The sequence below is a fragment of the Rhyacophila brunnea genome, unplaced genomic scaffold (genome assembly GCF_057557595.1).
Source record: "Rhyacophila brunnea isolate RB1 unplaced genomic scaffold, BYU_Rbru_1.0 scaffold_14, whole genome shotgun sequence".
In the NCBI taxonomy this organism is placed as follows: Eukaryota; Metazoa; Arthropoda; class Insecta; order Trichoptera; family Rhyacophilidae; genus Rhyacophila; species Rhyacophila brunnea.
The window spans coordinates 10,471,224-10,484,132 of NW_028232796.1; the positions used below are offsets into that span (position 1 = coordinate 10,471,224).

The window sequence follows — 12,909 nt, forward strand, 5'->3', positions numbered from 1 at the left end:
ATTAGCCTTAGCAACCTCATTATCAGCTTCACTTTCGTGGTATATAAAAGTTTCATCTCCATAGAAAAAAAGCTTTTTCTTCAGCATCTTTCAATGGAATTCAGTATTTCTATTTTATTTCAGGATGACAATGTGAATTACTTCTCGAGTGACGAGCGCATAGTCGAATGTGAAGATATGGAAGTATTAAAATGGCTGCAGGCCAAAGTGGAATCGGCGCTGATCCTCAACATGGAAGACAAGCAGTGCCCATCGCAGGTGTAATTCATAATTCAGACAAGGAAAATTACTTTTGTGATTTGCTTTTTATCAGTATTCATCCACACTAATATTATTATCATTGAAGTATTCACAACAACATTGATATTGATTTTAATTTAATGTTGGCTTAGTTTTAATTCAAATGTTGAGCATCGCCGTTTATAAAATATTGAATGCTTTTCGAGAAACAACGATTCAATTCTTCTTTTTGAGATTATTGATGAGAATGGCGAGCATAACTATTTTTTGAGATTGATGTTACCAACGGTGTAATGAGATTGGACAATTTTGGTAAAGTACCATTTTCGTTGTATCGGTAGACAGTATCTTTATCGAATTTAATAAATTTATATCTCTGATACGATGATTTAGTACTGTATTGAATATTCGTCGGCTTGGTGGCAGAAAGCTTTAAGTCAAGAATTCCTGTTTTCAGGTAATTGACAAGGATTAAAGGGGTACAAGTGACGTAATGAGTTATGAGCAGTTTTTACATCACCACATACACATTTATTTATCTATGTGAAATGTTATAAGCATAACATAAAAACAGCTCATAAAAAACGTAGCAGTCTGAAATATACTAACTTTGAAATCGGTTTATTCAACTTAGTCACCTATATATTTGGATTCCTTTAATTTTCAGTCAATTCTCAGTCGACATTAACAAAATTCAACAATTTTAAACCTCTATTAAAATACGTTTTGCTACTTAATTAACCAACAACATTAGTTTCTTTTTTTGGAAAATGGTATGAGTTATTGTCTTTTGCCAGAGTATTTCATCAATATAACATTACCCAACTGTCAAAATATTTTAATTGAATGTGCTATAAATGTAGATGATAAGTCAATTGGTATATTTCCAGTATGAACAAGAAGTGACATTTATATTATCAATTGCCAAAAAACATTAAGTCATGTTAAAGTTTTTTTCCAGATCATGTAATTATTAAGTCTGTACAGCCAAATTAGTTTACTGATTGCATTTTTTCAACAGTAATGATAGTGAATTTAATTTATTTGATGATTTGTATGGGAAAGTTTGTTTTGTAAGACTATACTATATAGATAGCACATGTTAAAATCTACCAATTTTTATTGTTAGCTCAAAACAGTTAATTATTTTTCATCTTCATGTTTTCTGTCGCCAATCCAACGAATACTGAACACGAAAGTTTATTCGAAAAAGCATTTTTTTGGTTGAGGTAAAAAACAATAATAATCTCATTTAAAACGCATTTAATTTTAATTGAAATGCACATCATGTTATACAGTGACATGTTACGACCAAATAACAGAAATTAATTTTAGCATCAACTGAAAAATTGATTTTTCAAATAACCCAGTGTTCTTCTCGGGTCCACTGTGTAAAGAAAGTTTGCTGCCTAATAGAATAATACAGTCACATTATCAAAGAGTATGGGTTTATCCAGCAGATATACGTTTTCTGACATGCTCGCTAGTACACCCAGACGGAGCATAATACTAAATAATTTATTGACATGTGTCAGTAGCAGTTTGTCGTTTGAAAATATTAAAAGATTATTATATTAGATAGAACTATCCTCAAAATGATAATCGTCTTTATAAAAGAATACATACTATTTTTATTTCAATATTATTCTTCGAAATAATTTGGGTATTTTTGCTTATGCCATGATCCCATAGCAAGTAGGTATATACATAATATGTCAAGGCATTTAGTGCGATCATCGCATAAGTATATCACTAAAATATCGATTTCTCAAAATGTCTTCATAACAAAATTATTGACAATATTATTATTTTTCAATATTTGAGGTACTGAGTACATACTGAGTTTTAAAGTAATGATAAATTAAGGGGTCTAGAAACAAAAGCGGCAGTTTCCATTTTTGAAAAATATTAGTAAGTCAATAAAAATGTCTTATTTCTCTTTTATATGTATTGTCATCTCCCTCCATTTTCGAAAGTGGAAAGATGCTGTCACTTTTATTTTTTGTATGGTTTTTCGTCTGGATTCGGGACTTGGAGGTGAACAAATAACACACCGGAATTGTGGTCAGAAACGACGAGTTTTAATTGCGTTAATATCTACTAGGTTACTACATTTTATATAATTTTTTTATGGAGGACGAAATGTATATGTTTACGATTTGGCTGTCTGCCGCGTTCTGGCGTTATTTTATGTTTCGCTCCCAGCGAGAAGCGTTGTCGAAAAGGCGACGTTGCAGATATTTTTAAACGGCCGGGATTTACAGCATTGCCGGCTTTATTATTATTTATTTTCATAATCAACCCTTACTATTTGTTGGCTTGGTACGGATTAGGGGCTCTCCAGATTCACAGAGACATCCCCAAATGGGGACCATTTGGGAATGTAACAGTATCTATAATTTCTAAAAAAATATTATTTTATAAATACTTTTTTCAGAAATTATACCTAATAGAAAGATATTTTTAATGACTCGCCAACATTGTATGAAAATGGAAACTGCTGTTTTTATTTCTAAGCGTCTCATATTCTACATAACTGTTTTCAACATTCTGTAAATGAGGACTTGTCCTTAAAAGATCCTTAGAAAAATATTGATGTGTCCTTTATTTTGTAATGTTTTTAGTGTCTGAAGGAGGACAAGTCATTCAAATTAGATACATTGCGACGAAAATAATAACAAAATTTTATAAAGTGAATTATCTGGTGTAGCCCAATTTTATGATTAAAATCATTATATAACTTTCATACAAAGCAGTTACATGTTTAAATTCTATTTCAAGCATAAGCATTGTGATGATAAAACTGCAACTAAATCATTTTATACATGCGACTCGTTTGATCCTCAGCACCTCACTTATACCTAGGTTTTTCGATAGAATTATTACTGAATAACATTATTTATGAACAGAATTAAGTCACGTTAATTCAAAACTGCACCATTGAATGCTGAAGACTAACTGTTCAGTTTGTCTTGAGGTGACATCTATTATCTAGTCAATTTATTTATCCTATTAATGTACACTAGACTTCAATATAGTTTTAGTTAGAAATAGCGCATTTATAAACGCATAATTAAATGGTTAAATGACAAATTATTTTATGATTAGCTTAATTGTATTTAAAAAGGTGTTCTATCACTTTGAAACATAGTGCTAGGGAATTATTATAAGTCATTATAATTTAAGGAGTGGAATAATAATTCTTCTTAGAGAGATATTATTTTCTGTACCGAAGACATCATTGTAGTAATGTTGTAATTTGCAAAGTCTATCCAATCTAAGGCAAAGGTTAGCACACCAGCGAATCTATTCTATACACAAGGCTGCTATCAGCGGTATCGAGGGCAGTTTATCATATTTATGTATTCTGGTCAGTGTTGCCAACCATACTATAATTATAGTATTCGTACTATAATTGTAGTCCGCATACTATGTACAATATAAAACAGGTATAGTACACCCAAAATACTATAATTTTGAATATCGGGAAAAATATGTAAAAAGTACTATAATTTCGCAATATCAGAAGATTTGGAGAGCTTTGAAAAAAAAATTGCTCAAAAACAGTAAAAAAATCCCTTGACTTTGGTTTAAAATGAAATTTCTTGAATTCGTCGGTAAGCATTTTTGGTCGGAAGAGGCACCTTAATAAAAAGGGGTCTCGGAGTTTCTCAAATTCTCGGTTATTTTTTTCCGAGAAACAAAAAAACCTATACATTTTCAACAGATGACAACGCATACTATATTGTTTCCCCAAATACTGTAATTTTGGAGGCTCTGTACTATAATTCCACTTTGAAAAGATGGCAACATTGATTCAGGTATTATAATTGTTACAATAAGTTAGTCGTTTAAACTGTCTATCTCGCTCTAAAAGTTAACACAGCCAAGAGAGGTGCTGTTCAGTACTTAAAACACAGTACTTTTTGACGGTTACATGTAAATTGTACGTAAAACATTTCACCGTAGCACAGTTTGCCGTAAGGTTTCTATCGGAAAGAGATGACCGTATGCTATACGGTCTCCAATTTTATTATATTCAATATGAACATTAATTCAATTTTCATAGTCGATTTTGGTAAAATTCATGAATACAAAAATGAAAACCTAACCTAACATAACAATTAATCCAGTATATGGGCTATTTTCAAAGTTTGTTTGCCGCCCGCTTCCTGTAATCCGATAAGAACCATATTTTATATAGACATGAATTTTATGTCAATACTATACGACCCAAAGAGGTTAGACGGTTTTTAATATACCACCATATATTTCTGATACAACATTTCACGGTGAAGTGTGATACGGCGAACTGCGTACGTATAAGTTCCCGGACAGGCTTTTTGATAGTTCAGACGGTTCACTTATTGTAACAATTAGCAGCTCAATACATAAATATGATAAACTACCCTCAATAGCCGCCGATAGCAGCTTTGTGTATAAAATGTGGTGGTGTCCATTTTTGAAAAAATATTCGTACTGAGCGTAACATGAACCGGTATCCATCAGATTGGGGCTAATGTTCTTTACTAATTAAGCCATCCGTGCCATACCTTATCATGACGAAATTAACTAATTGATTCATATCATGTTTAGGTCTCATGACCGAAGGGTTAAGATTTTGTTAATATTGGCGACCGGCTTTTGTGGTTTGAATCAAGGTATCAACAATTTATCTTGATTCCTACGCGGCATCAGATCTCTCAAAATTTTAATCTTAACATACTTAGTAATTTACCAATAATTTTAAATTACTTTAAACTATTTTTTTCCGTTACAAATATTTTTTCAAAAATATTTTTCTAATATGCGTGTTTCTGAAATAGGTATTCCAAATTATGTGTAGGTATTCAACAATGAGTGCCACATTCTTAAATCTTGTGACTTATTCTTGAATTAAAAATTTATTCAATTTTCAATTACCTGCTAATAGGGGTTTTAAACACAAGCATGGTTTTAGTGTCGTAAATATGAACCATATTATACAATACATTACCACTGCAGAATGGAAAAAGGATTTAACCCTCATTTTTTTCCAAATAAGTTTTATTGGATAATAACATTGTACATGACTAAATACACACTGTGTCCAAAGGATATAAGCTGCACAATGCCGAATTATTATATAAATTTAGTTCGTCATTTTTTTTTTTAAAAAAGAAGGTAGAAATGGGAAAAAAGACTTAATCATCATTTTTGTTTAATTTACTCAATGATTAATATAACATATTATTCAATCTAAAAACCAAATTATTAATTATCATGCACTTCAAGTATGTCTATTTTGTATCTGAACTTTGACTGTTTGAACGTTTTTGTGCCTCCTGTAAAATTTGATTTGTGTGGCTTACGTCCTTTTACCTTTTGACAGTCGATAATATTATGTTATATATTGAACATTCACGACAATAAAAGGTTAGAAGGCTTCTAACTTTGTATGTTATACACATACTTGTTAAAATGGTTACGACAAATGTATACAGTATGTTTATTACACATGCTTTTAATAAATTTATGCATGTGTAAAACCTCTATTATAAAGAATAAGGTGCCTAATGAAATTTCAATTATAATTCGAACTTTTTTGATCAATTATTACTATTCAGGCTATTTTCAACATCTTTTTTGCCGAATAGCAAAGTCTGGTCATTGCTATTTGACAAAATGGTACAAGCTGAAATATTGGCATATATTTTTACCAGGATATGGGTGTTTTATTTCCAAATACTGATATGTACATTTGTGCTAAATGGCATTTTTATGTTTGAAGCTTATATGATTGGTTTTAATATTAGTATTATTTTTACAATATATTTTTTTTCAAATTAAATCAATTTGCCTATTTTTTAATATATTTTTTGTAAAATTTTTACTATATGTAGACAACTCATGTGGAATTATAATTATTTTTTGGAAATAGGATCCTCATATACAAAATCACATTTTGAATCACAGAGATGTTGAATATGCTTGTCTATAATAATTGAGTTAATATGTGTTTGTCAATTTATTCAGATATGCTTTATGTTCAACTCATCAACATGCTTAGCGCAGGATATATTGCGATCTTCAGGCCCTGTTTGACACCTTCAACATTAATATAATGATTAATTTCGTGTTTGAATAATTTAACATTTGCCGACAATAAAATTAATAAAATTTTCAGGATAATTTTGAGAATCATTCCAATAAAACTTTTCATATCAAGAAAAACTATAATATAGGTATTAATTTCATTTTTTTTTAATCTACCTTTCTTTCCATGAGCTTCATATATGTTATTATGAGTATATTATATACAACAGTTTATGAAATATATTTATATTGCTGTGCTATAATGTTTTGTGCTTGTTAAACTTGGTCTATAATATAATATATATGACTATATTTGTGTTACATATAATATAACCCCACCATATATAATTATTATTCAGAGTTGTAATGTACAATAACGCTTCTGAACATAGTAATAATTTAATATAATTCCCAAAATATTAACAATCACGTATAATTAATTGTAAAACCGAATTAAAACCAAAAATATACATCACAGTTTTTAGAAGTCTGTAATGAAATTTTTATTTGGTCAGTATTGTTAAGAGGTTATTGTAATGTAATTTAAAAGAGAAATGCTGTGGAATTCTACTACACATCTTGTATTTACTAATAATTTCTTTTATTAAAATGAGTTTTTTTATTATAAGACAAAGATTCCTATGTACGTCCGTCCGTGTCGTGCGGTGGCAAGTCGAAAACGGCGAGAGTATTTTTGTAAATTTAATATGATAGCATGTTTATTAAATGTGATGTTGGCCACCAAATCAGTCATCCAGAGAAACTCAATAAATGCTGCAAAAGTATGGAAATAAACACAATACCACAAATAATTGAGCCAAGTCATTCACATACTTTGTTCATTGAGCATCTCTTTGTCTCAATCTAGTGATTGGTTCAAATTCATATATCTAGATATTTTTCAAACATTGTGTTTGAGGGCAAAATCTTCATAAAAAAATTGTTAAGATACCTTCATATTATAAAGGCCCATATGGTGATATATACCTTTGTGTTCTTCACAGCAGAATTTTAGGATTTTTTTCATTGATAATCACTACCAAATGAATGAATGAAAACAACATTTTGATCAAATTTTGTAATAATATGATAAATGGTAAATCACAATTTCGTGGCAGAGTCTACGGATATCCAGTGTAAAGGTATCTTAAGAGAAGAATTACTTGTGACCCTTTTGCTTATATTATCGAGTCCATTGTTCGATCCAAGCCCACATCACATTGATTGAGAAAACAATATGAAAATTTTACTTAACTGCAGGCAAGAGTCGGTGCTCCATCTTGGGCAATTCTACTTAGATACTGACCAAATAAATAAAAGTTAATTCAAATGTGTCTAAGGTTGTCTAATATAATCACTTCAAGTGCAGTCAACTTAATATGTTATCTATTAACATTTATTCACCATATTAAGTAGTTAAGTTAAATATAATATCCGTGGTTACCAATTATAACCAAAGTACATACAACTATTATCGTTTAAATGTTCGTGTATTTGTTGTCAAAAATATAGAGGTCTATTATATAAAATAATGTATCCATGTTTATGTTGTGATATTAGCTTGATGTTAGTTTTTGCCAAATATAAGAAGAAAAAATGTATTTATAAATGTTATTAAATTTATTTTATGATATGATAAATGTATAAGGAAAAGTATAATGATCTCACGCGAAGGTAATATTAAATATTAAAGATAGGATATAAATAATTGTATTATCTACAGGGATTATGAAATTGCAGTTTATTTTTTTGGCATTCACTGTGTGAGTGTACGAAAAACACTGATTGGCCTACTAAATAAAACAAAACATATATATAATATCATTAATTATGATTTTTATTGAATGTTTTCAATATAAGTTGCCATTATGATATATAAATGTACACTTTTATGCCTGACGCGCGCATTGGATTGAAAGGTAAAACTATTGAAATGATAAATAAAAATTTATTTCGAATAATAAACAGTGTTTTATTTTGATACATACGAAAATAAGCTATATACCTCACCCCGTTTAAACTTGCATGGATTTACCGCTGACAGTACGTATCATCGCGGCCATAACATAAATGTATGTGTAAACACGTATTATCGTGCAAATTGCAAGATTGCAAGCTTCTGAATTTTCACGTGACAATTGGACGGTGCAATATCTGTGCCTGCAGAGTATAACGATGTGGTGAACCTGCCGGTAAAAAAATTAACTACACCGTGGAGAGACTCATTTTGAGGATAATGAATTTTCACGACCTGTCAAATAGTACCAAATAATGATAACATTGCGTCTCGCTTACTCTTGCACTTCTTGCTCAGCACTTTTAATTGTTTAAAATACACACTATTGGTGAAGTTAATCCGTGCACGTCTACAGGCGCTATTGTATTATGATACCAATAAACCTGAACAAAGTATTTCTTACTATTAAGTATAATAATATAAAGAATATTGTTTTATTATATTTTTACCTCCGCATTATAAGTAAAACACCAATAATTCAAACACTCACAATTCGAAATTTGTTTTAATTCAAATTTCTTGGCTATTGAGTAGATCCATAAATTCTATTAAATTTTAATAAACTCATAAAAGCAGCAATCAATGGGTGAGATTTTAATGTTTTTCAATTAAAAATATATTTATTTTCAATCTTGTGTTGTTTGTTTGTAATGTTGCACATAATTCATAATTTGAATTCTTTTAAAAATTATGATTTACAGAAAAGTTAAACAATATGCTCATAATTCATAGTGCTTTGCCACAGTGACGAGTGGGCAGCGGGACTGCCGACCACTACGTTCTTGCACTTATAAATGCAATGCTCCATCTTGTATTATGTAGCACAATAATAACAACATATTGGGCATCGGAGTCAAAAGAAATGTGGGAATCAAATCTTAAATATTGTTATGGTTCCAAAGTTTTAAAATTTACCATGAAATTGTTCCTTTAACAGAGATAAAATGATAAATAAATGATGTTTTCTAATCATTAACTATCAGAGCTGGAAGTGGAATCATAATCGCATAAAATGGAAGTACGATTTACACTTTCATTTGTTTTCATTTCTCGCACATCTTCCAACTTAACTTTCTTCTCGTCAACCTCTTCCATTTCATCTTTCGATGACTCTGACAAATCATTTAATTTTCTTTTATTGCAAACATTATCATCTTTCACATCATTTAACTCAGTAGATTCACAACCTAATTTGCTATCTAAAGAATTTTCACCTATTGGACTTTTAGCTTCTTTGATTATTGGTAAGTTAGATTGTTTACTTGAAGATGTTTCCGTTGAATTACTTTTGATTGATATTCCTAACAAAGTCCTATTGATAGGCTTGCTCTGACTTAGTAATTTCTCTTTTTTTAAGCCCCCAAAGGAGGTAAGTAGCCCAATTGAGCTGGGTAATGCTGGCGAATTGATGATGTTGCTACGAGTAGCCGCTTGCCTCTCCGATATGTTCACGGCTGGTTTCAAAGCGAGCAAAGCTGCAAGATGGTTATCTTCTTCGGATTCCGGTAGGAGAGGAATCTCCAATGACGATTTTTGAAGCAATGATTGATCATTTTTCTTTGACAGCTGTAGTTCTTTACGTTTTGTCTGGAATTAAAAATAATTTTATGGATTATTAAAAGCCGTGGAAAAATCCTGATGCACCAAGGGCGCTGTAAGAGTTTAGTAACACCTAGATTAGAACATTCTCTGATGATAAAAGAGTCCACTGACAAAATATGATTATACGATGAAAATGATTAATATAATTTATACATATGAATACGTGTATTAATTAAGGCGCTAAGTACCAAAAACAAAAAAACTGACGTTTTTATAGAAAAGTGTTCTACATACTAATGATAATAACTTCAACTATGGTCTAAGTGCCTCAAGCAAGTCAAAAAAATACAGCAAAATATTTAAACCTGTCGACGTTGTAAGTCCGTTGGCCTGTTTTATTTATAATGGTGTAAATAGCACTACAGTGGTCAACCTCATTCAATATAAAATGGCTGACGATGGTGTGTTGACACTTGCGAGTTCTTTATACCTAAAATTATAGAAGCTGCCGTGATTGCTTCACACTGTAAAACCACATTTTTCAAAGGGTCTGCTTCATGAAATTTTACTGCAATGATTCGGTATTTTGTAACTACAGGCAATACTACTTTTTGGTACTTAGAGCCTTAATTAATACACGTATTCATATGTTGTTAATTATGATGCAAGTTACGACTAAACAACTAAAAACATTATTTTATCATTTTATTAGGGACTTTGTGTAAAATTGTCATTGTTCAACATTCGATAGTTGAAAAACTAGCCATTGTCATCACCATAATTGATTGAGGTCGATTCACTGAGAATGAAGACCTCTTGAGTTGATTCGATTCCGATAGTATTTCGACCAAACTTAATGAAATTCATTGAAACAGATGGTTTTTTTGATGTTGTACTTGTGACCGTATTTTTCCTTCAATGGCACAAACTTAATACAAATAATAGAGAATAAAGTTAAATCTTACCCTAAATTTTTGTCTCAATAGACAATTTGCTTCGTAATTATCCTTCCAAACGTTTTCATTCCGGTTGAACAGTTTTCCGATGCGAGGCTTGGCATCTGATGCGGTTTGCTGGTCCCCCGACTTGTGTTCCAATTTAAACATGGGATCATCGAATAATCGCTTTTGTGTCTCCTTCGTGTCCGCCACGATCTGTCCGTTTTGGGTGGGATCCCATCTGTTTTCCTGTCTTCTTGCCCCGGATACGATGACATAGTCCAAGTTCTGAATAAGAGAAGCATCATAATTAGCTATGAAAACGTCATCATATTTATAGATTATTAAGTATATTTCCAAATAAAAACCATTGATATCAACGAATTTTATTTTTAAGTATGTATTTGATTTTGACATTCTCAATGAATAAAATTGTAGCCTGCGGTAGAATATCACCAGAATATCTGCCTGTAAAGCCGTGGGTTAGATTGAATCATGTGTCCAGCAAATGCACATGTTGTTCATCAATATTTGACAACCATTTCTTATCAAAAAAATCTGTTTAGTTATAGGTTATGAGTGAAAATCATAAATAATCCCATTTACTTTTTACCCTTATAGCCATGGCTAAAAGAGCCTGAATTAAAACCGTTTAAAACAACAAATGCAACCCATGATTCTGACAACCCCGATTAAGATTTAAACAATTTAAAAAAAAACATGTCTGACTTTTTTTTAAACTCTTTTGATATAAAATTTCAAAATCGACATTGGCCATTCGAGGAAATTTTAAAATCTAGAGCCATCATTAAATTATAGATCTCAGCACATTCTCTAAATACCTGATCCAATTAGTTTCTATAATTTAAAAAAAAAAGATCAAAACCTAGCACAATTTACTTATTTCTGTGTTACAGTAGGTTGTGTTACATTTCAGTTTGTTTTGGGTCTCAAGAGACCACTGCCATAAAAATGATAAGTTATTAATTAAGATCTAACAATCGCCATCGCCAATTGCTGCGTTTTCTTCTGTCATTGGTTTTTATTGTTCATGAGAATACAAATACATTTTAATAATTTTCAATTCTCTCACATTGCATAAATTGATCAGACATAGTTCATTTTGATTTCTACATTAAAAAATGTGAATTTCGGACGATTATTTAAGTTTTTTTTAACAATTCTGACAATATTTTACTAAAGATTTGTAAAACATGACAAGCAGTCCAAGAAATGTTGAGTGCATTAATTTGTTATTGGCCATTTGCGTTAGGGCAAATGTTTAGAAACATTTATAATTTGTGAGCAGATGTATTTGTTTTTCTTACCCCCGGGTCAGTCTTGATTTCATAGTGATTATCACAAAGATGGCACTTCATTCGAAATTGGTACACAGGTGTGGTGTAATACATTCCAATCTTTGTCTTCTCGGCGTTATACCTGACTCCCATTCCAATATGGTTGTTGCATCCGTCGCACCATATATTGTAGGGCATCTCAAACCGGATTATCAGGATACCGAGGTGCAGTTTGCGAGCTCTTTCCCGCAAGGCATGGGTGCCCAGGAATTTGTTGAGCCCCCCTGCTCTGGGGTCATAGTCAGGGGGGTAGTAATGATTTTGTCCTTTTCTTTCACCCATTGTTAAAGTTTTTGAATAATAAGACTACTTATTATTTGGTGAAGACCTATGGCTGAGTTTATAATTAACAGAGAGTTCTAGGAGAACATTGAAGTATTGAGATGAATACGAGAGAGTATAGTAATATTAAAATAATTTTAATAATATCTCACAACTTTTAATCTCATCTGTCAAAACGTCTTAATTTATATTTTGACGTTTCAACGGTATTTCAATATGAAAGAAATAATTTTCCATAACTATATTTAAAAAATAGTTTTCCTTGTTGGAAAAATAATTCGTTTTGAAAGTTTGACAAAGATAAAGCAAAAATATTGTAGGTAAATATTTCACAAACAATATTAAATTTCTCCCAGTATATTTTATTCTAAAAATATCAAAATCTAACTATAAATGACTAAACATAGGTATAGAAATAAAATTAACCTCCTTTTATGAAAGAAACCTATTTATCTAT

The 12,909-nt window shown here is 30.8% G+C and overlaps 2 protein-coding genes across 2 annotated transcripts in view; one reads left to right on the forward strand and one right to left on the reverse strand.

Moving 5' to 3' along the window:
• Nucleotides 1-7,322, forward strand: part of LOC147075602 (intermembrane lipid transfer protein VPS13A-like) — an 86,421-nt gene extending 79,099 nt beyond the window's left edge. The window contains exon 47 of the mRNA XM_085942353.1: nucleotides 124-7,322. Within this exon, the coding sequence (XP_085798479.1) occupies nucleotides 124-264 (141 nt within the window). The 3' untranslated portion in view covers nucleotides 265-7,322. The remainder of the gene's footprint in view (nucleotides 1-123) is intronic.
• Nucleotides 7,323-8,127: 805 nt separating this feature from the next.
• Nucleotides 8,128-12,662, reverse strand: LOC147075603 (coiled-coil domain-containing protein 130 homolog). The gene is made up of 3 exons (XM_085941917.1): nucleotides 12,141-12,662; nucleotides 10,840-11,100; nucleotides 8,128-9,919 (listed from the first exon to the last, which is right to left on the reverse strand). Exons 1-3 carry the CDS (start codon nucleotides 12,450-12,452, stop codon nucleotides 9,305-9,307), a joined length of 1,188 nt encoding a protein of 395 aa, XP_085798043.1. The 5' UTR covers nucleotides 12,453-12,662; the 3' UTR covers nucleotides 8,128-9,304.
• Between the last annotated feature and the right edge of the window lie 247 nt (nucleotides 12,663-12,909).